Source organism: Podarcis melisellensis (assembly GCF_964234715.1).
Source record: "Podarcis melisellensis genome assembly, chromosome: 12".
Classification (NCBI taxonomy): Eukaryota; Metazoa; Chordata; class Lepidosauria; order Squamata; family Lacertidae; genus Podarcis; species Podarcis melisellensis.
The window spans coordinates 10930613-10957196 of NC_138544.1; the positions used below are offsets into that span (position 1 = coordinate 10930613).

Here is a 26584-nt window from a genome sequence, read left to right on the forward strand (position 1 = left end):
AGGCCTCTTGGACTCTATAAAAGCGCTCTCTTAAGAAGTAGACAGAAGATCTCACACCACTTTGCCTGCAAACTATCAAAGACTATTTAGGGTTTTCTTTCCCCCCTAGGGCAATGCTATTTTTGCAATGAAATTGGGTGTCTAATTAATAAATTAATTATGCCGCTAACAGCGCATGGTCTTTGGGAGTGCACTTGCCTTCTTATTCCATAGAAAGTGAAAACTTCCATTCTTTAGTTCAATCTGGGTTGGTTTAGAGTGGGCAAAGTTCTGATGCAGACAACATACCGTACATATCTGTTGCTAAAGATGCCTTACCATGACAGACTAAAGATGGGTTCAAAAGTTACACCATGGCGAAGGCAGCAATCCGAATTCCATTTACCGGGGACGGGTGGCGCTGTGGGTTAAACCACAGAGCCTAGGGCTTGCCGACCAGAAGGTCGGCAGTTCGAATCCCCGCGACGGGGTAAGCTCCCGTTGTTCGGTCCCTGCTCCTGCCAACCTACCAGTTCGAAAGCACGTCAAAGTGCAAGTAGATAAATAGGTACCGCTCCAGTGGGAAGGTAAACGGTGTTTCCGTGCGCTGCTCTGGTTTGCCAGAGGCGACTTAGTCATGCTGGCCACATGACCCGGAAGATGTACGCCGGCTCCCTCAGCCAATAAAGCGAGATGAGCGCCGCAACCCCAGAATCGGCCACGACTGGACCTAATGGTCAAGGGTCCCTTTACCCTTTACTTTACCTTAAGTCCTGCTGAATTCAGTAGGACTTTCATCTGAGTAGACATGGTTAGGCTCATGTTGCAAGTCATTATTTTCCCTAATATATTGATGCCTATTATAAGGCACCAACAAAATGCCCAAGAAAATGAAGCTGAACCCCCTTCTGATAGCATATATTAGTGCCCATTATTAATATGCAGTTACCCGCAGTTGCAAATGCAGCAACACATAAATGGTTCTATGCATGTTATGTGTGAATGCACATAAAGAACAAAACTATCTTTGCTATGGTGACTGAATGGCCCATTCTATCATTTAATCTAGCAGAAGACATTTTGGGGGGCAGGGGGGCTGGGAGTTTCTACTACTAATTTGGGAATGTTTTCAGCATGATATTCAAATAAAAAATATTAATATACTCTTATGTTTCTTAAATGTCTGTCATTGTAAATTATTCTATTGTCCTGCACTGGCTTCGCAAAAAAAAAAATCATTTTGTTTGTAACTGATCTAAACAGTTTTACTCCACCTTGCTGTGAAGGAATGCTACAAACCTGAGCCTATTGCAAATTTTTATTTACGGTAATTAGATGGATGAAATATTGTGACTGACTGTGAAGAATGTTCCAAAGTGAGGAAGTGTTGGGGAGAGTCTCTCACTTTAGTTCTTGGCCTGCCATTCAATTTCAATATTGTTCCAAGTATTTCTGAAGCAATGCCATGCAATTAACATCAAGACCTCTAAAATGTATATGCTTGCTACAATCTTGGGAGATTTCCAGGCTGCAGTCTGCAGAATGAAAAAAACACTGCAGCCTTAAATAGGTCAACTCGGAAGTAAAACCCACTGAGTTAAAGGAAAGTGCGTATGTTAGAACCTAAGTCTCATATACTTGGAGAACTCCATATGACACAGATGACAATGGAAGACATATACTTGGGGAAGAAGGCTTTTGATTGTGGTCAACATACGAAGCTGGTATGAAATCATACTGCTTAAATTGATTTAAACTTGTTCTGTGATTTAACAGGAAATGCTCTGGGCTTTAAATTCAGATACCCAACTCTGCATCATGTTCTTAAATGAAATAATGCTCACTAAAACTCCTTAATATAATGCTCCCGCAATGAGAATGTCAAACATAAATGAAAAGAAATTTTGTGCAAATTGTACAGTATTCTTGGGCAAAATTCTTTGTATTACTCACAAAAAGGCCAAAGAGATGCATTAACAGGAAGCTTATGAAGAAAATGTAAATAAATGAGCAAGAAAGGGAAATGGTCATGTTTATATGCACATGCTGTGTTATTTCAACAAAACCAAAACAAAATGTTTGTGGAAATACCAATCTTTCCTTCAAATCTGTTGTTCAGAAAGAAATGAAGGAGCATTATTATGATTAGATGGATTAGCTGGTTCCATTTATAATATTTTTGTATCTGTTTATATCTTGTATCCAGAATGTTGTTTGTTTATCTGTGTAATTACTTATTAGAAAGGGATGCGGGTGGCGCTGTGGGTAAAACCTCAGCGCCTAGGACTTGCCGATCGCATGGTCGGCGGTTCGAATCCCCACGACGGAGTGAGCTCCCGTCGTTCGGTCCCAGCTCCTGCCCACCCAGCAGTTCGAAAGCACCCTTAAGTGCAAGTAGATAAATAGGTACCACTCCGGCAGGAAGGTAAACGGCGTTTCCGTGTGCTGCTCTGGTGCCGGTTCGCCAGAGCAGCTTCGTCACGCTGGCCACGTGACCCGGAAGTGTCTGCGGACAGCGCTGGCTTCCGGCCTCTAGAGTGAGATGAGCGCACAACCCTAGAGTCTGTCAAGACTGGCCCGCACGGGCAGGGGTACCTTTACCTTTACCTTTTAACAAAAAGATAGCCATGTAAAAAATGACTTAAAATAATTTTAGTAAGATGACTGCATTCAGCCCATCAGCTACCTTGACATTTAACAGATTCTACCAAGCTGAGGTAAGGGGTAAGAGAAGGAATACATATCTCTCAGGTTAGGAAAAACCAGAAGGAAATGAGGAGTTACTTACAGCAGTGGTTTTCAAATTGTATTCCATGGAATCTTTGATTTCTTGGAAGCTTCAGCGATTCAATGGCATAGTTCATATGAATGTTAAGCTACAAGTTGTGCCACAGACAATCAAACTATCGTTGATGGCTTTCTTTTCCCAAACTTGTTTTGTTTTCCAGCTGCTCTTGCCTTGTACTTTTATGGTCTAGCAAGTATCTGAGGTGGGGTGGCCAAACAAACCAAGGTTAAGGAAAGGTGCTGGATTTGTACCCTACGCCAAACCATAGTTACAAGAAACCAAGGTCCATAAACCAACAACAAATTATGGCCTTTGACTGTGGTTTGTTGGTCATAAACAAACTATTGCTAAGATACTGGGCAGGGTGAGGGTGGTTAAACAAACCATGGTTTAATAAACTACAGCTTAGCATTATGGGTTAACTAGGTCAATTATCGTGGATAAATTGACCTAAAAGAACATGTTACAATGTACCCTGGGCATGGAAGTCTAATTCACACAGACATGCATTTGTATACTTATTACATGAATGTATGAACCAACTTCACTGAAAAGCCTAAGAAAATTCCACTGTTTGACAGTGGAATTTGCTGCCAAGGAGTGTGGTGGAGTCTCCTTCGTTGGAGGTCTTTAAGCAGAGGCTTGACAACCATATGTCAGGAGTGCTCTGATAGTGTTTCCTGCTTGGCAGGGGGTTGGACTCGATGGCCCTTGTGGTCTCTTCCAACTCTATGATTCTATGATTCTAAGTCAGATCACATCCAGCAACCCCCTATACACCTCTCCTTGGAAACTGTTCCCTGTACATTGTTTAGACGTATACTGAAGGTTTCCACAGAATGCTCACAAAAAGGAGATGTCGAAGTGAAAATTGTGCCATTTCTCAAGAGTTTTCAAAAACGCATGTACTTGATACTTTCACAAATTCCACGCCACAAGCACAACAGCAATTTAAAATGCTATTTGTGGAAATTGTAAAATGTTTCCTGACATCTGGATCGCCATCCGTTTTTAATACTGTTAATTGGTTGATTTGTACCAATCACGCTCATTCTGTAGGGCCAGAGGTGATTGTCACTGCATGTTCCATAATATTATTCTCACTTTTTAAGTTTTGATGACGACTGCTATGCTGCATCAGTATTTCAGTGGCCTGCTCCTCCAAATTTTCTGGTATGCAATCTTCCATCATTTGTGGTTTTCTTGAGCACTTACTAATAGTGGTATATGATTAAATTTATTACATTGTGGAATGTCATGATCAGTATGTGTGCTTCTTCCATGGGAAGCCACAAAGAAAGAAACTGGCTAAGTTTAAAAGGCAAATTAAATACTGTGTTCAAACATGCATATTTTTAAAATATCAACTGTAATTTCATTGCTCTGTAAAAAAGAAGTAGTGCTAAATACACTGTATTAACCATTTGATGTGTTGGTGTACCTAAAAGCTGCATCAAAGTGAATGTGGGGAGTATAGTTGTGGGGCAAGGGAAGTAAATTAAGGCTTAAACATAATCATATATGCATCCTAATCTAACAAATAGATTTATGCTTAAATGTCAGAAAATACACATTTGGTTTTTGTACACTTGAACTGACTCCAGAACAGAGAAGTGAAAGGTATTAAAACCTCTCTAGGTTGGGGTAAGGTAATTAAAATTAAAAAAAACCCACCTTCTTACTTAAAAGCTGCTTATTTATTTTAATCCTTTGACTGAAGGCACTGAAGACAGTTGATACAGAATGCCGGTTTGCTGAGATGTGAGCTGTGATTTACAAAACTCCTTAGATGATTTCTTGACTTGGCTTTTCTTTAGCATGTAGCTTAAAATTCCCCACACTAGGTCATTCAGCCCTCAAGCCACCAGAAAAATGAAGTTGCTGTTTAAAGGATGGCAGGAAACCAAGAGTTCAGACAGTTGCTATGAAGGATTAGTTGTGGGTTTTTCTCGCTGCCCTGCTACAAATGGCATCACAGCTCTATGTTCAAACATTATTAAATGAGAATGTTTTCTCTGGCACAATCTGCTTCTCCCTACAGTTTATGCATTGAGATATATATATAGAGAGAGAGAGAGAGAGAGAGAGAGAGAGAGCGCAACTTTACTTATAGCATACATTAAAACTTAAAATACATTTCCATCATACATTGCACTTCAGCTGTTTCGTCTCTTATTTTTATTCCTTTAAGTAGTAACGTACACAAAATGGTGGGGATGAATCCCTGAAGCATGAGGGGCGTGTCAAATTTTTCAACTTCCAAAAATGAGGGGTGCTAAAAAGTTGTAACGTGACTTGGGAACTCAGAATATATTTCGCTTAAATTAATATAATTTAGTCTGCTTGGTAAGTAAAACGTTTGCAAAATTGCGCAGAAATAATTTAAAATCATTGCCAAATACCTGTGGTTATATTACATTATATATTAGTATTTATATATTGTTATGATTTAGCGTTACCCGGCAGTTTCAGAAGGTAAAATTTAAATTCTTTGGTTTTTCTGAAAGTGGTTTATGCACTTCTTCATCAAATGTAGACTGGCCAAGCTAAATGTTGTCCAATCACAAAATTAAGAGCAGATTTGAATTCTTCACCCCGTCGTGTGGATTCGAACCGCCAACCTTCCAATCAGCAAGCTCAAGAGGCTCAGTGGCTTAGACCACAGCACCACCCGCATCCCTACACCCAAAAACATCTTTTAAGAGCCCTCACTGAAGGAATCTGCAAAAATTAAGTTTAACCCCCTAAAATGACACAGCCTACCAGCATCCCCAATCTCTGATGGAGCCCAGTGTATAATATGAAGGAATTCACCGTCCACTACAACACCACAAACAGACACTGCTGTAAGAATGCAGGATTTGGGTGGCAATGGGTTCAAGTTTCCAGCATCATGTTTTTAAGTTTCTTCGGCAACCACTGTGACACCCAGGACTCAGCTGTACAGCTGCAAATAAAACACTTTAAGTGTGTTTTAAGTGCAATATACAATGTGACACTAGATGGCGATGGTGAGTCTTATGCAAAATTCAATGTATTTTTTAAAAAAGGCGCTTTAAAAGAAAAGCATTTTCAGAAGATTTTATATGTGTGTAGATTCCACCCCAGTCTGCTTTACATCTTGTACTATCATCTTAATCTTGATTGAAAGGCTAGTCTAGCTGTATGCACAGAAGCACAGAGGCAGGGTGGATAAAAATCAATGATTTTTTAAAATCAGATTTTAAAAATATAACGCTTTTGGAGAAAAAATCTTTCTAAAAATAGTTTTCTATTTAAGTTACATGAAAGTCCAAAGGCTATTAATCAGGAAATAAGGATTTAAGTTTATCATGTGTGCTAAAACTCAGTCTATGGTTTTGTTTTGTTTTTTAAATCGTTTAACCACATCAGTTAACAAACATGGATACATATGCTATAATGTTATTGTTTTAGTTAAATAACTTGTTTAAATTGGTATTAAGGAAATGATTATTTTTTCTCCTTCCAATAAAGTACAGCAGAAAAGTTGTCCAAATATAGTTCACTTATTAAACCTCACAATAATTTCATAATTATCTGTCAATGTATTTCTAATAGTATAACCAAATCAGTAATTTTTGATATAACTGTAAAAGCTACTCGGAAAATTTATTATTCCAAAAATGAAGCCTTTATCTGGTTGTAAATGTTAAGATTATACCAGCAAGAATGAATCTTTCTGTAAAAAAATTAATGATTTAAATCAAGTCTTACTGACTAGTGATTTAAATCGTAATTTAAATTGATTTGATTTAAATCAAAACCACCCTGATGCAAATTCGTCTTGTGCATGTGGTTCCTCTCAGAACTGACAACTGGGAGAGGCCTTGTTCAGTTGGTAGTCTTTCCCAGCCCTGCTCTCTGAAATACTTTAGAGATTCCAGGAGTTGAACCCATAACTTTCTGTATGCAGATCCTATGCTAACACCCTACTGTAGGTGCAGCCTGTCTAAAAGAGGGACTTGCCTGCAGTCCTGGCTTCTTGGTTTGCGTTGTTAGATGGTCATTTTTCAGCAGCTCACGGCCTCCATACACAATGCCCAGGCTTCCACCTCAGAGAGGTGACTTCAGTGCTTCTAATGCAGCAAAACAATGCAGGAGGAGCAGTTACAAGTTACCCGTTTCTGCAGCCACAGCTGGCGCTGTGATCCTCCCGCGGTTTGACTTCACACCCAGAGATGCTCTCCACCGTGTCTCAAAACAGACGGATGCCAACGACAGTCACCCAGAATACAAAATGATCAGATAAATCACACCTAGTCACTCATACATTGTAGAAAAAGGGCTGATAAAATAATTCTTTAAGGCACTTTATTGTTTCAGGAAGCGGCACTTGGGTTGCCCGAATCAAAATCGGGCACAAAATACAGCACCAATCTCACAATGAACAGGGACCAAAACTAAAATGAAATGAAATAACATTCCTACTTTAAACAACTCACAGTCTCTAGATAGCAGAAGAAATGAAAGAGCAGGATGAGAGAAAGCCGGTTAATAATAAGAAAAAAAATAACAGGCATAGTACCGTATCTTCTGAAAAGCCACACACCGAATATTTTGAAAGGTAAACCGAAATTAAGAAGAGTGTAAAAATATTTAGGAATCTCACTGACTTTTCAGCTAGAGATCAGAGTCACAAGATCTTAAACACCCCTCATTACTAAATTCATTTACAGTGGTACCCCTGGTTAAGTACTTAATTCGTTCCGGAGGTCTGTTCTTAACCTGAAACTGTTCTTAACCTGAAGCAACACTTTAGCTAATGGGGCCTCCCACTGCCGCCATGCTGCTGGAGCACGATTTCTGTTCTTATCCTGAAGCAAAGTTCTTAACCTGAAGCACTATTTCTGGGTTAGCAGAGTCTGTAACCTGAAGCAGAAGAGTTTGGATTTGATATCCTGCTTTATCACTACCTGAAGGAGTCTCAAAGCGGCTAACATTCTCCTTTCCCTTCCTCCCCCACAACAAACACTCTGTGAGGTGAGTGGGGCTGAGAGACTTCAGAGAAGTGTGACTGGCCCAAGGTCACCCAGCAGCTGCATGTGGAGGAGCGGAGACGCGAACCCAGTTCCCCAGATTACGAGTCTATCGCTCTTAACCACTACACCACACTGGCTCTATGTAAACCGAGGTACCACTGTATATCATGTAGACTACATGCTCTTCCCTTTCATCTTTCTGCAAGCTAGCAGTTAACAAACCAGTTTCCTCCCTGCAAATCTTTCATCTTTAACTGGCATATAATGAGCAGATATTCAACAGGTGAAGCTTACCCCCCATCGTTGTATTTACACATCAAGAATTTTTTTGGTTGAATTCTGCAGTAACCTCGGCCAGAATAACTGTTGGAAACTCTAGCGGGAGCCCTCTGCAGATTAAGCAAGATGAATGTGTCTTTGAGCAGTAACTAGAAATGATGTTTTACTGGAATGGGAGCTGAGCCCTTAATGCTACAGTGCCACACAGAGAAATGAGAATTACTTCTGCCTAGCTCAACATGTCTGATAGCCTGCATTCAAAGCTATAGTCAATATTAGTTCTACTTACAGCAGACCCACTGAAATCAATAGGTGTAAATGAATCTGTTAATTTCAATGGGTTCACCCTGTGTATCACTTGCATTTCACCCTCAATCTGCAGCTCTAGGTGCACTCATCTTGTGGAGTAGTATTTCAGAACAGGTGCCAACAGCACTGATATTTCATCAGCAAGTAAAAACATTCATTCAGGCCTTCCTGGGCCTTTGATATGGCAGGCATTTTATACTCTAAATGCCTACGGAAATTTGTTTTAGTGGATTGTCTTATGTTATTATGCCTTACATCACCTTGGTAACCTCTGTTTGGAATGATTTATTTTAACAAGTAATTAAGAAACAGACTCTTCCAAAAGCACAGTTGGCATTTCCTTAACCAGAGAATTCCATAAAGCACAGCGAAGTGATAATTTCACCGGCTGCAATTAAAAATATGTTAAATTGTTGTACTCTAATGCAACTTGTTTGCTGGGTTTTTGGTTTCTTTTTCTTTTCCATTTCCTCTTTAGCACATAAATTTGGGATAAAAAGGTAAAGGGACCCCTGACCATTAGGTCCAGTCATGAACAACTCTGGGGTTGCGGCGCTCATCTCACTTTATTGGCCAAGGGAGCCGGCGTACAGCTTCCGGGTCATGTGACCAGCATGACTAAGCCGCTTCTGGCGAACCAGAGCAGCGCACGGAAATGCCGATTACCTTCCCGCCAGAGTGGTACCTATTTATCTACTTGCACTTTGACGTGCTTTCGAACTGCTAGGTTGGCAGGAGAAGGGACGGAGCAACGGGAGCTCACCCTGTCGCGGGGATTCGAACCGCCAACCTTCTGATTGGCTAGTCCTAGGCTCTGTGGTTTAACCCACAGCACCACCCGTGTCCCTAAATTTGGGATAGCCAGACGCAATAGAGAACAGTTCCTATACCATTTATCTCAAGATTAGGAGAGGAAATCTATGCAGGTGATATTTGCATGATAAGCTACACCTTTTAACTTTTATTATTATTAAATTTGTTAGTCCTTTTATCTTGCCCAAGGCAACCCAAAGTGACTTACGGCCAATCCACCAATGAACTCCCCCCCCCCATAGTGACATTAAAACCAAGGGGGTGGGGTGGGGGAGAAATAGCATTAGAAACCTCCCATTTGCTTCCAAAAGGCCACAGATAGTTGAAGGCCAAAGGCCTGGTTATAAAGGAAAAGTCTTGCCTGGCAGCTAAATGATGGTGCCAGGCGAGCCACCCTGGGGAAAGGATTCCACATATACTTGCTGAAATTCCTCTTCTACACAAATATTAAAGGTGCAGAATCACAGTCCTCCTTTGTTTCTGATCACCCTACAAGCATTTCAAATATCAAAGCACAAAAAACAAAATGTTGCTTAGGCATGAGAGGTTCTGATGAAAGTGTTAATATCTAAGCAGCTACCGTGGTACCTCTGGTGACGAACTTAATTCGTTACAGAGGTCCGTTCTTAACCTGAAACCATTCTTAACCCTTTAGCTAATGGGGCCTCCCACTGCCACTGCTGCACGATTTCTGTTCTCATCCTGAGGTAAAGTTCTTAACCCGAGGTACTACTTCTGGGTTAGCGGAGTTTGTAACCCGAAGTGTTGGTAACCCGAGGTACCACTGTATAATGGTTGTTCAACTGGCACTAGAAAAATGAGGGGACATGGGCCTAGATATACAAAAAAGCTCTGTACCCAGGCTTCCACTAGGAGGCACTGTTAGGTTTGCCAACCAGCCAGAAAAGAAGACTGGCCTGTTGCTGTGCCTTTTATAGCAGTTTGATCTGCAGAAATCAGTAGGTGATGTTTTCAGAGTTTGGAGATAAACATTATCACCTAAAAACGCCTCTACATCAAGCTGGAGTTAAAGGCAGAGAAATAGGGGCTAGGGTTTTTTTTAAGTTAGCAACCCTGGGTGAATTTCCTACATAAAGAAATAAAGTAAATCCACACACAATATTACAATAAATAAATGTTTGCACCAACATAATTACGAGCGTAGGTCTGTAACATGTTCCACACTGAAGCATCAATAGGGAGGGGACTTAGATAAATGGCATTGTTTCTGTAGGGAAACCTACTAGGATAATTACTCCTAAACCTGTTAATTGCTCTGGTGTACCCGAGTACTGAATTTGGTCCTATCGATGTAACTGATTTTCATTCTTTATTCAACAAGAATCACCATTCAAATAAATGGACAGGTATAATTAAGGCGAACCAGTCGTGCAAGTGAACAATTGTTTGCAGGACTAGAAACTAACGGAAGTTGCTCCTGCCACGATAGAGTCCAAACAACTCTTACCCATGAGGACAGATGTGTTTCTGTGCATTTGATCCATGAAAGACAGCTTGGTTCTAACTATGTTAATCTCCAGCAGCTAAGAAGGGCCAGCGTGGGATTTGTTTGTTAGTTCCCAAGCGGGGGGGAGAATGAGTTTTGGTGCAGTATACATCGTGTGAGGGGTGTGAGAGAGAGATGTATACATATGGCAAGTATGTCTACGCTTTCTGTCATTCTAGTCCCACTCACTGCTCAGGATAAACAAGGTTAGCCACTCCTGGTTTAAACACAGTACGGTCACAATCTTGTTTTCTCCAGGGATCTTGCTATGTCGATTTAACTACTTCAAAGTACGCGCTTTCAGCTGAAGGGCGATTTGAGACTTCATAAACCATGGTTAATCTCAATCTCTAGCCGCGGTGCTCTCATGGTTTATCACAAACCATGGTTTATGAAGCTGGGAGTGTGTATCAGGCAATGTTCTTCTCCCTCCCTAGCTCCCCGCTCCTTTTGTTGCATGCTGACTTCAGAACAAAGACCTGAATTGTATTAAACCAGGATTCCATATTAAAGTGGTACCTCGGTTTACGAACTTAATCGGTTCCGGAGGTCCGCTCTTAAACCGAAACTGTTCTTAAACTTTGATGTGGCCTCCCGCTGCTGGTGCCCTTCCACTGTTCGGATTCCGTTCTTAGACCAAGGTAAAGTTCTCAAACCAAGACACTATTTCCGGTTTTGCAGGGTTTATAAACCAAATCGTTCTTAAACCAGACTGTTCTTAAACCGAGGTACCACTGTACGTTCTAATTCAGGCTGAATGTCGATCAACAAACCAGGATAATAAGCCACTGTGTGATGGAAGCAGTGGAGGGATGATTGAGGAGTGCCTAGTTTATGGAAAGCCATGGTTTGACTGAGGTTATGGAGTGGCCCACTGTGTCAATTTGTCAGAATAAAAAAATAAAAATGCTACGTGTAAAACAACATAGCATCCTTTCAATGCTACTCCTTTCTCGTATTATTCAATTATATTCTATTAAAATAATGCTAGTGCTTCATCCAAGCTGCGATGAATTTGCTGAGCTAAATGAACAGAAGGGATCTTTGTGATAGCTCAAAAATAGCAACAATATTTTTTTAAAAAAATCATGTTAAAGATAAAGGGGATGCAGGTGCACAACATGACGGAAAACTCAAAGGAGGATGCAAGTGGCAGAAGAGCAAGCTTAGGAAATATCTGAGGTATTTTTAAACTCCTGAGTAAAGGTGACACATGGAGATATGAAGGAACAAGGGTGAGCATTCACTTCTTAAATCTCATTTGCCTTTTCAGTTGTTAAGAGTCACTGTGTTCCGCCATCCACGTCCAAGAGTTCATCAAGGTATTCTACTACTTCACCCTAGAAGAGATTACAACAGAGGAAAGGTTAATTCTGTGCCATGCAAACCTATAGAGATAATTCCTTTTTTTACAAGTATCAGGTAGAGTTGAAAATGTAGCCAGCTAAGCCTAGTTCAACAGGATAGAAGTTTCTCCTATTGAATAGCTCACTTGCTTCTGATGATGGACCTGAGTGGGTAATATTTTCCCAACCTTTAGGAATGAATGAATAAATAAAATTAATAAAATAACTTTCAAGATGGTGTGACTGACAGCTGGTCTTTGCGATGGATATGCCCTTTTACAATAGCCTACTGCTGAAAACAGAATTGCAGCTAATTCCTGGAAGCCGCAGACACAAAACACAGGATTATCCCGGCTTCCCATTGGAATCACTGGAATGCCAAGAGAGAGCAAAAAGGGCAATATTTGCATCTGTATTAAGGACAGATACATAGATATAAGTTTTCACATTTTGGTTTATTTTATACCTGCAATTGCTTTTAATTGTTGCATATCTGGAACTGTTTAACACTTTTTTTGTTTTATGGTTGTAGCTTTTTGTTGTTGTTTTATAATTGAATAGTTGTAACCCACCCTGGTAAAGGGCAGCTAACAGTCTAATAAATAAAATGTTCATTCATTCATTCAATTTATAGGTCACTTCATATAAAAAGATCTCTAAGCAGCTTATAAAGTAAAAACCATACAATCACATGGCTGAATGAAATACCGTATTTTTTGCTCTATAAGACTCACTTTTTCCCTCCTAAAAAGTAAGGGGAAATGTGTGTGCGTCTTATGGAGCGAATGCAGGCTGCGCAGCTATCCCAGAAGCCAGAACAGAAAGAGGGATTGCTGATTTCACTGCGCAGCGATCCCTCTTGCTGTTCTGGCTTCTGAGTTTCAGAATATTTTTTTTCTTGTTTTCCTCCTCCAAAAACTAGGTGCGTCTTGTGGTCTGGTGCGTCTTATAGAGCGAAAAGTACGGTACGTATGATCCATATCACAATAAGATGGGTGGGATGACATGCTGCTATTTCTCCTTTCACCACAAGCTCGTTGGCCCTTCCTTCGGTAAAAGTGCAAAGTGGTTTCAACAGCTTCTGGGAGGACAACTGTTTGCTTTGCGTTCAGCTAACTTGAAACCTTTTAAGAAGTTAGGTCAATAAATATTCTCATCGCCAAATATTATTTACCAAAACTAAGCCGTTTGCCGTAACAGAAGCGGCCTTCCAAACGCTGCTGGCACGCATAAATATTTGTGGAAAGAGAGATTATTGTGAAAATAATGAAGCTTTTTTCAAACTAGTGAAAATAAGCACTCACGTTCTCATTCGGCAACTTTGATTTGTTTTTCCTCCCAGCATGGAAGCATGTGCAAAGGTAAAAGCAATCGCTTGTTTTTTTGCACGACTTTAGGAATTCTACAGGAATTTCTCATAAGATGCTCTTGCAATTCTGTACCTGTAATGCAGTTTTTCCTGCTGCGACTGATCAGGGGAACCAGTGTTCCAGTCGAACCAATAACTGGGTCGCTATATTCTTAGCAATGTAAGCACTAATGTAAAAAATCAGAGCAGAATAACCCATTGACCCTGGGATATCACTTGTTGTGAGCTGGACAAATCAGGATGATACAGATAGGAGGGTTTGCTGAAATGTGGGGCAACTTGATAGTGAGGGTTCTGCGTGGGGGGACCTCTTTTGCCTCACCTGTATCTGCAACGAGAGCCACAAGCCCTGCCTCCCACTCCCTAGCTCTGCCACCTAACCTGGCGTCATCAGACATTGGGAATACAGTGGTGCCCCGCAAGACGAATGCCTCGCAAGACGGAAAACCCGCTAGACGAAAGGGTTTTCCGTTTTGGAGGTGCTTCGCAAAACGAATTTCCCTATGGGCTTGCTTTGCAAGACGAAAATGTCTTGCGAGTTCCTGCGGGGTTTTTTTCCTCCCCCCCTTTTTCCCAAGCTGCTAAGCCGCTTATCAGCTGATCCGCTAAGCCGCTTAACAGCTGATCCGCTAAGCCACTTATCAGCTGATCCGCTAAGCCCACTAAGCCGCTAATAGCGCTAATCCGCTAAGCCGCTAATGGGCTTGCTTCGCAAGACGAAAAAACCACAAGACGAAGAGACTCGCGGAACGGATTCTTTTCGTCTTGCGAGGCACCACTGTAGCTCTGCCTCTCTGGCCCTGCCAGCTTCTGGCCCTTGTCAGCTAAACCCAGGAAGTGCCAAAGAAGAACAGAAGGTTCTGCCTGCTAGGCGTAGTAAGAGACTGCAGAAAGTTGAGGCTACCCCTTTACTATATATAGAATAACAAGGGTGTGTGTCAGTTGGATCCATGTCTAAAGCACTGGGAGTTTGATCACCTGCCTTTGCTGTAGTTGTACTTGGAATGAGTATGTGTATTGCCTGCAGTGCATATGATTTGCATATCTTTCATAGCAATCTGAACATTAAAGCCTTTCGAAAGAATCCTCCTTTGAGTCTGTTCTCCAGCAAATGCAAGCACTGCTAGAAAACCCTGTTTTTCCTCTTTTCCCTGTACCGTTTAAGTACAGTTACCTGTGTCATTTCCTCATATTTTCTTGACTGCAGCAGCTATTAATATACCGAAGCAGGGAAACACATTATGTGACAATGTAAAAACATAGGCAATTCTGCCAAAACTTTACGGAGAGGAGGTCCTGAATTCAAGGGCAGGCCTGTGTCAAGCGTAAGGTCTAGTCCTGCCTTCAGAAATTAAAAGTTTTCCAACAAAAATACTGTATTTAGTTGGGATCTGTTGCTTTGTAAAACAGTTTCTCTGCTCCATATATTTTCATAGATATATAGCGTGAGTACTTTAAAAGAGGCCCTGTGGATACAGAGTACAGTGGTACCTCAGGTTAAGTACTTAATTTGTTCCGGAGGTCCGTTCTTAACCTGAAACTGTTCTTAACCTGAAGCACCACTTTAGCTAATGGGGCCTCCTGCTGCTGCTGCACCGCCGGAGCACGATTTCTGTTCTCATCCTGAAGCAAAGTTCTTAACCCGAGGTACTATTTCTGGGTTAGCAGAGTCTGTAACCTGAAGCGTATGTAACCTGAGGTACCACTGTACACATGTTCCACGGGGCCTCTTTTAAACGACTCACCCTGTAAATTCTGGACCACAGATAGTATCTAGATGAAAATGCTACTTTTGATTCATTGATATGGTAGTAGAATCAATCCCACTCCCTCATTAAAGGATAAGAATTTGCCATCATTTTCCCATTAGCACTTTCATGATGACGCAACACCACCCCTCTCTTGGGAATGCAGAATGGAAACCGAGTAAGTAATTTGCAACGAGCCAGCAAATACTTCACAAGTATCGACTGCAGAAAAACAGCAAAGCCAAATTTGCTTGGTGCCGATTGGCCAGCCATTTATATCAATCACAAAGTGGTTTCACCCCACTCAGAGTAGCCGCAATGCTACACTGTGCAGGTAACAGTGCAGGAACACAAAGGGAAGAACACACACTACAAACCAAAAGCACACTGGTCAGTTAACCTTCGGCATGGGGTGGTGGACAGCATTGGTTCTGGACACTCTTAAGTGTGCCATTACAGGAACAGAAAGTACCCTGGAGCAAAAAATACTAGGCCTGTTCCCAATGTAGATGGCTGATGGGGGGGGGGGACGACGACACAGTAGCCCAGGATGATGTGCAGGTCCCTATTCACTGAGAGTGGATGCACATCACTGATGTGTGTGGTGATGGTGAAGAGAGTGTCTGCTGATAGTAATTCTCTTGCTGGTGGTAGTTGGTGTATTGACAAATTCTGGGAGCAGAAATGGGCCAGCCATCTACGCCCCCCCCCAGCACCACCGCATCTTCTACCTGGGCAGCAGGGCTTCAACTGCAGTAGCAGCTATGCCACTCCAGGCTGGCCCTGGGGTGGGTTAGAATTGTTCAAACACAACCAGGTGAGTGGTATTTATGAGCCTAGATCATGGGTAGGCAAACTGAGGCTCGGGGGCCAGATCTGGCCCAATTGCCTTTTAAATCCGGCCTGCGGATGATCCGGGAATCAGCATGTTTTCACATGAGTAGAATGTATCCTTTTATTTAAAATGCATCTCTGGGTTATTTATGGGGCACAGGAGTATATTCTTTATTATTTTTTCAAAATATAGTCCGGGCCCCCACAAGATTTGAGGAACGGTGGACCGGCCCCCTGCTGGAAAAGTTTGCTATCCCCTGGCCTAGACTATGCCTCAGTTCCTCTTCTCACAGGCATTGCTACCAAGCTGGTGAAAAACCCCACACTCCGTTGTCAACCTGAGTGCATGTGGAAATTGCTTTTCTTCCACCAAACCTGAAACTCTGATTGCTTCCACCTACTCCCCAAAATGCCAAAAATACTATGCAAATCAGGACGAATGCGCAATTTTAGCTAAATGACAACTGTGCTAGCTTTTTAGTGAAGCGAGTGCTACTGAAACAAAGATGAAAGTACGTGTCGCACAGGGATCCCTTATAGGAACGCTGAGAACCAGTTACGGTAGGGCCCCCTGGCATGCCATGAGATGCTGCAAACATGGCCCCATAGACCGAAACCGTCCTTGCTGATTCATCTCATCAGCAGAGCCACTGAGGAGGCTAATGGAGAGGGAGAATTAGATGACAGGGAGTCTGGTTCCATTGCCACGGCAACAGAGACATTTCCTCCTCTGCTAGGATGTCTGGATAACTCAGGTGGGGAGGGGAGCCTGCCAAGCTTATAATCAGTTGTTCATAAGCCAGCCAGGCACAGGGGAATTTTTCCTTGTTTGGAGATATGACAAAAGCGTCACACGCTTAATTTCTGCATGTCAGGCTGCTTTTGTCAGGTCCCAGGTTGCAAGGTGGTTAGATTGGTCTCAACTAGGGCCAGGACCTTTTCAGTACTGGCCCCGACTTGGTGGAACACTCTGTCACAAGAGACAAGGGCCCTGCGGGACTTGACATCTTTCCACAGGGCCTGCAAGACAGAGCTGTTCCGCCTGGCCTTTGGTTTGGACTCAGTCTGACCCTTATGTTTCCCTCCCCTTATGGTCTTGATCTATGGGCTACTTTTAAAATGAGACTGCATTTTAAATTGCATTTTAACTTGTATTTTAAATTGGTCCACCCCATTATGTTTTTACTGTAATTTTACTGGTGTTAGCCGCCCTGAGCCCGGCTCTGGCCGGGGAGGGTGGGGTATTAATAAAAATTGTTGTTGTTGTTGTTATTTGAAAGCAAAACAAACTAAAAAAAAAGACAACCCTACTATCACATTACAACTGGCCTGAAATATCCTTAAGCCGCCATTAACTTTTACTTAAGAAAATGGTATTGCGCTACTCGACTTACTTCATCATCATCCATCACGTGCTCTTTAGCAAATTCATACATTTCCCTCTGAAGTGTTGTTATGTTGTAATACCGAACAGCTTCCTAGAAAAAGAAGGGAGAAATTCCATGTCACATTAACAGCAGAACAGTGCCTAAAAGCTCCTTTTTAGCACAGCCTCATGCATTGCATGGAAGAAACGTTTCTTACAGAGTCATAGAACCGTAAGAGTTGGAAAGGACCACCAGGGTCATCTAGTCTAACCCCCTGCAATGCAGGAATCTTTTTGCCCAACATGGGGCTTGAACCCACGACTCTGGGAATAAGAATTTCATGCTCTACCAACTGAGCTATCTTTTCCCAGCACATATAGTACCCTCGATAACTATCCCAGAGAAGGCTCTACAATTTTGGGGCTAGCCTGGTTTCCCCTCTCCCCGAAGAAGCCTTTACAGTGGACGCTCGGGCTGCAAACGTGATCCGTGCGGGAGGCATGTTCACAACCCGCAGCGTTCGCAACCCGCAGCGCTGCATTAGCACAAGTGTGGGTCGCGATTTAGTGCTTCTTCACATGTGTGAGCGCCGAAACCCAGAGGTAACCCGTTCCGGTACAGTGGTACCTCGGGTTAAGAACTTAATTTGTTCCGGAGGTCCGTTCTTAACCTGAAACTATTCTTAACCTGAGGTACCACTTTAGCTAATGGGGCCTCCCACTGCTGCCGCGCCACCGCTGCGTGATTTCTATTCTCATCCTGAAGCAAAGTTCTTAACCCGAGGTACTATTTCTGGGTTAGCGGCAGTGGCGTAGCGTGGGGGTGCAGGGGGGGCCGCCCGCACCGGGCGCAACATCTGGGGGTTAGGGTTAAGGGGCGCAAATCCACGGGTTAGGGGGCGCAAATTACTTGCCTTGCCCCGGGTGCTGACAACCCACGCTACGCCACTGGTTAGCGGAGTCTGTAACCGGAAGCGTCTGTAACCTGAAGTGTTTGTAACCCGAGGTACCACTGTGCGCAACCCGAAAACGCGCAACCAGAAGTGTCTGTAACCTGAGGTATGACTGTACCCCTTGTCAGCAAGACAGCGTTTTGCTGGCCTTTTCTACAGGAAAAGCCAGCAGGGAACTTGGTGGCTTGGATACTCCAAGGCACCTCAATTTCAAGCAGTCAAGGAAGCTCCTCACCAGCCCCTTCTCTAAGAAAGCTGGCAGGGAGCATGTTGGGCACCCTTGCCTCTTGAGCAGCTCCAGAAGCGATTTGATCAACCATGAAGCTGGAAGGCATTCTGACGCAACTATTGGGACAGACCTCACCCACCCGGGCACAGCTTCAAAGTCGGAAGGAAGGTTGGTTGCTCCTCGTAAAGGCAATGGCACAGCTCCCACGGCAAGCGTAAAGACTGAACATGTTGAAGCATATCTATCGAAAAGGCTGCAAGGCTGAATGCACCGACTGCGACCGGTTCAACTATTCAACTTACAGGTCTAGGCTGGAAGTCTTCATCTGTCAGTCCCCATTTGTCTTTATGGTACTGATAATAGACTAGATTCTGTTTCATCACTCCGTCCGTCTGGTCAAAGAGCAGGTAGCTAACAACGCAGGAGGCGGCATTTCTCAGATCGTTCACTGAATGAAGATTAAACAAAAGAGTCAGCTTCTCAGGAGACCGTTAGGAAACAGCTGTTGCTTCTTGCAATCTGAGCAAGCAATATTTCTTAATTCATAAAATCTATACGCTTGGCGAGCCTCAAAATCAGAATGCAAGGATTTGTCTTCCTTTCCCTTCTTTCTTGAGTATGCAGATAGAGATAGTGGTAAACTATTTTCTCAGAAAGCGTTAATTCCCATTCTTTGTGTATTATGTGTGCCAGAAATGGGGAAAAAGAGCCTTTCTGCTTCCAGTTTTGCAAATCTAAAAATAATTAGCAAAGCCAGGAATTGGTGAGGACTTTCAAGGTCCTGTGCAGATGCTCGAAACCTATTTTAATTATATTATAATGAGGCTAAGAAGCAGCTTTGCTAGCACAGTTTTTCTTCTCCAGTGAAGAGAAACCTTTTAAATAAGTGAAATGGGCATATATGTTTTTTAAAAGATAGAACCAAGCCCAATTTCAGGAGAGCGCAAAACCTCTTACTTACGTTTATAATAGGCAAACTGCAAGTAGTGATACATAGTTGCTACAAATTTCTCCACAACATAGCCTCCTACGACTGGCGTGAGATCAATTTCGCACTTCAGTTTGCACTCCAGAACTTCAATGTAGTGATCTGAAGAAGAATGCACACACGTTCTGAGCATTACACAGTTGTTTCTTTAATTCAGTTTAGCAGCCGGCAGTGCTGCTGTAGAAATCTGTGCGCTGAATTTCAAAAGTGTTCTGCTACTTTAGCTTCAAGATCAATGCGTACTTTTTCAGCATGCAGGAAGAAACCCTTAACAAAGAACAATTTTATAATAAAAAGTTGCATACTGTTCCCAGTAAAAAATTCACTTGATTGTAGTGCCACCTACAGTAATTGCTAATTTATTGCTAAATCCTGATATTAACATCTTGGCGTTCCATGGCTTTGTTTACTAATTAGGGTGGGAGGATAAAATAGGCTATCATTCTGTTTAGCCACAGAGAGTATTCTAACAAGCAGCTAGGTAAAGGTAAAGAGACCCCTGACCATTAGGTCCAGTTGTGGCCAACTCTGGGGTTGCAGCGCTCATCTCGCTTTATTGGCCGAGGGAACAGCTTCCGGGTCATGTGGCCAGCATGACTAAGCCGCTACTGGCGTACCAGAGCAGCGCACGGAAATGCTGTTTACCTTCCCGCCGGAGTGGTACCTATTTATCTACTTGCACTTTGACGTGCTTTCGAACTGCTATGTTGGCAGGAGCTGGGACCAAGCAACGGGAGCTCACCCCATAGCGGGAATTCGAGCCCCAACCTTCTGATCGGCAAGCCCTAGGCTCTGTGGTTTAACCCACAGCGCCACTCGCGTCCCTAAAAAGCAGCTACATGTTATCTAAAGTGCCAATGCAGGGTTGCTGCTTCTGTTTTTTAAAATAGGAAAGTCATCTCCAGGCAAAGTAGGCAGGGGCTGCTTAAGCCTTTCTCAGTCCACTGATTGACCATCTGTATGAACCCTCATATGGCTCTTCTTCACAAAGGTTAGGCTATGTATTGAACTGTAAGGGAAAAGCCATGGGGGCAGAAAATCTTGTGGGAAGGATTAAATCCACCACCACTTTCTCTTCCAATCTTCCATCCTCTCTGCAGCTGCCTTTCTTTAAAAACAAACCAAACTTATCTGCATTTGCACATGCCACAACGGGGCTGGGAAATTTTGAGCTCCACAGTCTAGATCAGCCTCAGGTGCCAAATCTGACAGGTGGATGTATCCCTCTTCCATTTAAACACGGGACTGAGAAGGCAGGCAGTGGCAGGATGGAGCAATATTTAAAGGATGGGGTAGGTGGCTTCAAAGAGCACCTCGCAGCTTTAAGATAGTACCCACACTCCCAAGGGGAATCTGGAGACTGTCTTAGAGTGCTTTGCAAAATCACCTTTTGAAGCAGCTTCCCTACCCCTCCTTTAAAGCTATCTGGCAGACAGCAGTGAGGGTGGGAGTCTCCCCCATCACTCTGATGTTTAAAGTAGAATGGGTGGCTGCTTCAAATAGCACTTTTGCTGCACTTCTCCTTTAAGTGGGCAAGTGGCAATAGAAATGTGGCAGTCCCCCCCCCGCCTCCCCCCACTAAAAGGAGAAGACAAATGGCTTTAACTTTGTTCATCTACTGTTGAACAGAGGGATTAAATTTTTCTGCCTAGGCTGCATGATCCTGTTCCCAAAAGGATGTCAACCTGGGATGTCAGCTTGTGGGTGGGTGGGGTGGTTTGGGGAAAATGGCCTCAGGGTCCAAATCAGACCCTGGATGGGCAAAAATTGCCCCATGGGTCAGAGGTTAGCTCTAGGGGCTGTGTAACAAGGCTTTCTTGCTTTAATGTCATTGTGTTTCTCAGTTTGATGTAGATAATTATATATTACAATGCATAATTTCAATTATTATTGGTCAGAAAACAATGAAAGGTTTGCTACTAACTTCAGTCAAGGACTGATTTCCCAGATTAATTCCCTGGGTGAAAAAACTTCCTAAATTCAGATTTATAGACATTAAACCACTTGCTGTGTGGTCATCTGCTAGTCTTGCATGACATCACAAAATCTGTTTATCTACAGAATCGTCAGGATGAAGCAAATCAGACACAGAGCAACAAGATATGGATGTGTTAGGGGAACACCTATCAAAGAAAACAAAACATGACGATGCATTGAATATTTATTATGATGTATTATGCAGAAAGGTGATTTAATATAACTCTAATTCTGAAACACACATTCTATCCATTTTCCCATAGTTACCCATCTATATGATAATCTGGAAAACGAACGTGTAGATTTGACACCACCTGCTATGTTATGAATTCTCTCTCTCTCGCTCCCTCCTTCCACAGCCATCTCCTACTGTTTAAACACACACCTCTGACAGCTAGCATTATCAGAAAGGAAATCCACAAACAGCAAATGTCAAGTAAAATTATTTTAGGAGACCAAGGTATCCTTCAAGAACCCCTTACCAAATGCTGGCACCCAGCTCAACACCTACCTGCTATGGACAGATAGAACTCTTTAAAATCCGTGATCTCCCGGGAGCCTTCACAGGCAGCTATGCAATCATCATAGGCTTTGTAGAAATCAGGAATTGCCAGCTCCATGTCTGTGATGGAAGTCCTCCAATTTTCTCCATTGTAGGCCTTTACTGCCCTGATAAAGAGATTCTGAGGAGACCAGGGGGGAAAAACTGTAAGGAAGTAGCATAGGTTTGATTTGACTTGATTCAAGGCTGCATTGTTGTGTCAAAATGGACAGCAGTCCTGGATGGTTAAGTCCAGTTGAAGGCAACTATAGGGTTGTGGTGCTCATTTCGCTTTCAGGCTGAGGGAGCCAGCGTTTGTCCACAGACAACTTTCCGGGTCATGTGGCCAGCATGACTAAACTGCTTCTGGCGCAACGGGACACTGTGGCGAGTGCCAGAGCGCACGGAAACGCCATTTACCTTCCCACCACAGCGGTATCTATTTTATCTACTTGCACTGGCGTGCTTTTGAACTGCTAGGTTGGCAGGAGCTGGGACAGAGCAACGGGAGCTCACCCCGTCTTGCCGATTTGAACTGTCAACTTTCCAATCAGCAAGCCCAAGAGGCTCTGTGGTTTAGACCACAGCGCCACCTCTTCCTAGTTTCATTGCCACCACCCAGTCAGAGTCCTTTTTTAGCTGCATCCTCGAAGATACATTCTCCAATTCACTGTGACCCAGTTCACACATAATGCTAAGCCAACCATGGATTAGCGTGAACAAGCAAAGCTGCAGGTTCCCAGAGAGAAGACTGGGGCTGGTGCGCTCCTCTTCTGGTGCTGAAACACTCTGTGGGGCTAAGCTATGGTTTGGCTTGATGTTATGTCTGAACCCAGACTCATGGTTTGCCTCACTCCAGACAAACCGCGAGCTGTAGCCACAGTTTCTTCTTGGTTTACCATTCACGCTTTGTCTGGGGGAAACAAACCATGAGTTTCGGTTTGGAGCAATGCTAAGCCAAACCATGGTTTAGCCCTGAATGGCGTGTCAGCAGCAGGACCAGGGTACAGAGCACACCGGCTGTGTGTTGTGGTGCAGAGCAAAGGGAGGAAAGACTCTCTTCTACTCTCCTATTTATTCTCCTCTTCTCTGTGAGTGGCAGCAGGATCTTAGAACTGGCATGAGTTGTGAAGGGATGAGGCAATATGGGCAAGCTGTGTGAGGATGGGGATTGGCAATGGGGTGGCAGAACTGGATAGGCAAGATGTGGGGTTTGAAGGAGCTATAAGGGGATTGGGGGTGAGGCTTAGAGGATTTTTGAGCAATGCAGGTAGGGGTGACAGCCCCTCGTCTATATAATAACCCAAACCCTCATTTTCTTCAATCTCCCTATTCACTCTGCCACAACTTTTTTCAGCTGTCACTTTCCAACAGACTCTCTTGCAACTCCTCCCAAGATTTTAAAAGCGCTTTCGATACTTCAGTTCAAAACTATTACTTTTGCCAAACAGGTACATGATTCTAAGTTATTTTCCCATGAATACAATACCCCCACAAATAAAACATTAAATATTGGAGCTTCCTCGGTCTGCTCATATGTAGTCATGCAGAATAAAGGCAAAGAGTTCCATGTGCAAATATAGTATCTAAAGCATTTGTCTTTGTGAGATAGCTCAAAAAGTGGCACATTTGAAAACAGGCTGTCTATACTTTATTAAGGAGGGGTGCAATCCAATCTGAAAGTCGTACTGTCCGGTGGGATAGGAGCAATGCCTATGTCCTCTTGCATTAGCACAACATTGCAACAGCGGATAAGAAGTGATGTTCTACTGAAAAATTGGGCAGAGAAAGGAATATTGTGCAGAAGGAACAGAGGAATGGCTAATATGATTGGGATCCTATAAACAATGACAGAATCTAGCCCACTCCTTACATTGGTACAGTGCTGAGCACTAAATTCTTTCAGATTTAAGCATAGTTAAGACAGCTCAAAGAGGCACAGCAAGTAGAACGGAAATCTATAGGCAAAGTAAAATTAGGAGAACAAGCAGACCTTAGCTTCTGGGCTGTTGTTTTTTACAGAGCTCTTCAGGAGCATAAATAGGATGGGGAACATACCTCATATGATTTCATTTCCAAATCTTTAATATGGTCCTCAGCATCAGGCATGCTTTTGTAGTATGCCATATTCCTTTTCATCATCTCATCCTCAGGATGTTTCAGGAGAAATGTGTGTGCTGCTGCAATGGCTTTTGGGAAGTTGTTTGCCTAGCCAAAAAGGATCAAGAAAGAGAGACTTTTGAAACCATCACTTACATTTTATAAACTTTTCTCCTACAGCTTTGATTTCATAGCGTTGTTCTCAAGAAGACCGATGTCACCAGCCTAGGTGCCAACTCCTAAGGGTCAATGACCCTTCAGTTTTCAATAAATTAAAAGGTGTCATGGGCTTTGAAGACACTTGAACTCAGGATGAAAGGGAGAAACGTGCCTAGAGGGAAGGCACGCTTGGGTGATTAACTCCCACCCGGAAACCTATGTCCCTACTGTGGAGGGATGTGTGGATCCAGAATTGGCCTCCACAGTCACTTACGGGCCCACTGATAAAACCTTGTTTATGGAAGACAATCTTACTTGGCTACAAATAATGGCCAAAGAGAAGAAGTAATTGAAAACTAATAAAAATTATTATCGACATATCTATGATGTCTTGATGATGCTTCTGAAAACATACTATGGGAAACTTTATGGGAAACTTCGGGAAGTTTTAAAATACTGGTGTGACCATTGTTCAGGGTTTCATCTTTGTGGCAGTGGGAAGTCTTGTTGCAACAATAATGATCAGGCCTACTGACCACTGTTTTGCTTCTATCTCCTGACTGAAGTCTCTCCCTTGTGACCCCCTGACCTGAACCTATGGGATCCAATTGGGGGGGCCCTCAAAAATCAAACTTTTTAAAAAAAATAAATCTGATTTTTTAAAATTTAAATCAGATTTTTAAATTAAAATACTTTTGGAGGAAAAACCTTTCTAAATATAGTTTTCTATTTAAGTTACATTATAGTCCAAAAGCTATTCATCAGGAAAGAAGGATTTGTTTTATATTTTTCATGTGTGCTAAAACTCAGTCTAAGGTTGTTAGTTTTTTTTAAAAAAAGTTTAACCACATGAGTTAACAAACATGGATGCATACGCTATAATGTTATTGCTTTAGTTAAATAAATCATTTAAATTGTTATTAAGGAAATGATTATTTTTCTCCTTCTGATAAAGTGCAGCAGAAAAGTTGCCCAAATATAAACTGTTAACTTATGAAATCTCACCATAATTTCATAATTACCTGTCTATGTATTTCTAACTAGTACAGTGGGACCTCGGGTTAAGTACTTAATTCGTTCCGGAGGTCTGTTCTTAACCTGAAACTGTTCTTAACCTGAAGCACCACTTTAGCTAATGGGGCCTCCTGCTGCCGCCGCTACATGATTTCTGTTCTCATCCTGAAGCAAAGTTCTTAACCCGAGGTACTATTTCTGGGTTAACGGAGTCTGTAACCTGAAGCGTATGTAACCTGAGGTACCACTGTATAACCAAATCAGTAATTTTTGACGTGACTGTAAAAACGACTCTGAAAATTTATCATTCCAAAAATGAAAACTTTCCTCTGGTTGTTGCAAATATTAAGATTATACCAGCAGGAATGCGACTTTCTGTTAAATCAAGTCTTGCCGGCTAGTGATTTAAAATCGTGATTTAAATCGGTTTGATTTCAATCGAATCCACCCTGGTTCCAAGATAGGAAAAATGGATGACTGGTGGAGGAGCTGGTGGAAGTACAAAAACTGGAAATTTGAGAACATGGTTATGTGGATTAATTTGTAAAGTAAAAATTTAATAAAAACTTTTTCAAAAAAAAAGAATCCACCCTGGTTCCCAGCGCTCCGAGGAGGCGCTACCTTGAAGTAGGCGAACTGCAGGAACTTGTAGGGCTCCCGCTGCTGGAACTCGGCCAGCACCTCCCGGCTGGGCTGCGACTGGCGGAAGGCCGGCAGGCCCTGCTTGCAGCGCTTGAGGCACTGCGCGCGGCGCAGCAGGTCGCCGAAGAAGCGCAGCTCCGCGAAGCCCTCGAAGCGCCCGGGCTCGCCGCCGCCGCCGCCGCCGGCCTCATAGTCCCGGGCTCGGGCCGAGCTGCAGTTGACGTGGCAGAAGGCCTCGCTGTCCCTCAGCAAGCGGTGCAGCCTCAGGCTGACCTCGAGGTAGCTGACGCTCTCGGGCCACTTCTCGGCGCCGTACTGGTCCAGGCCGTAGCGGTAGGCGGACTCCAAGGGCATCAGCTCGTCGCGGGGGAAGCTGCGGAAGCTGTAGCGCTCGAACTGCGCCCGGCAGCCCGGGGCGCGCAAGCAAAGCAGCAGCAGCAGCAGCAGCGCCGGCGCCGCCAGAAGCCGAAGCGGCGGCCGCCGCGCGCAAACGAGGCGCCACATCTCCCTCCTTGAAGGCGCCCGACACCACGTCGCAAAAAGAAGGGGGGAAATTGGCGAAGAGGAGGAGGAGGAGATGGCGACGCCTCTCTCCCACCAATTCGGAGGGACCAGGCGGGGAGAGAGAGGTCTCCTCCTCCTC

General features: G+C 43.2%; 1 protein-coding gene and 1 long non-coding RNA gene across 2 annotated transcripts; one reads left to right on the forward strand and one right to left on the reverse strand.

Annotated features, from left to right (window-relative positions):
- Positions 1 to 7082: 7082 nt before the first annotated feature.
- On the reverse strand, positions 7083 to 26584 carry CRTAP (cartilage associated protein). The gene is made up of 8 exons (XM_081931138.1): positions 25921 to 26584; positions 24085 to 24234; positions 21997 to 22168; positions 19482 to 19610; positions 18823 to 18968; positions 17367 to 17450; positions 10012 to 12015; positions 7083 to 8827 (listed from the first exon to the last, which is right to left on the reverse strand). Exons 1-7 carry the CDS (start codon positions 26443 to 26445, stop codon positions 11959 to 11961), a joined length of 1263 nt encoding a protein of 420 aa, XP_081787264.1. The 5' UTR covers positions 26446 to 26584; the 3' UTR covers positions 7083 to 8827; positions 10012 to 11958.
- Positions 8726 to 9435, forward strand: LOC309380967. The gene is made up of 2 exons (XR_014173237.1): positions 8726 to 8855; positions 9221 to 9435. It is a non-coding gene; the product is annotated as an uncharacterized lncRNA (long non-coding RNA).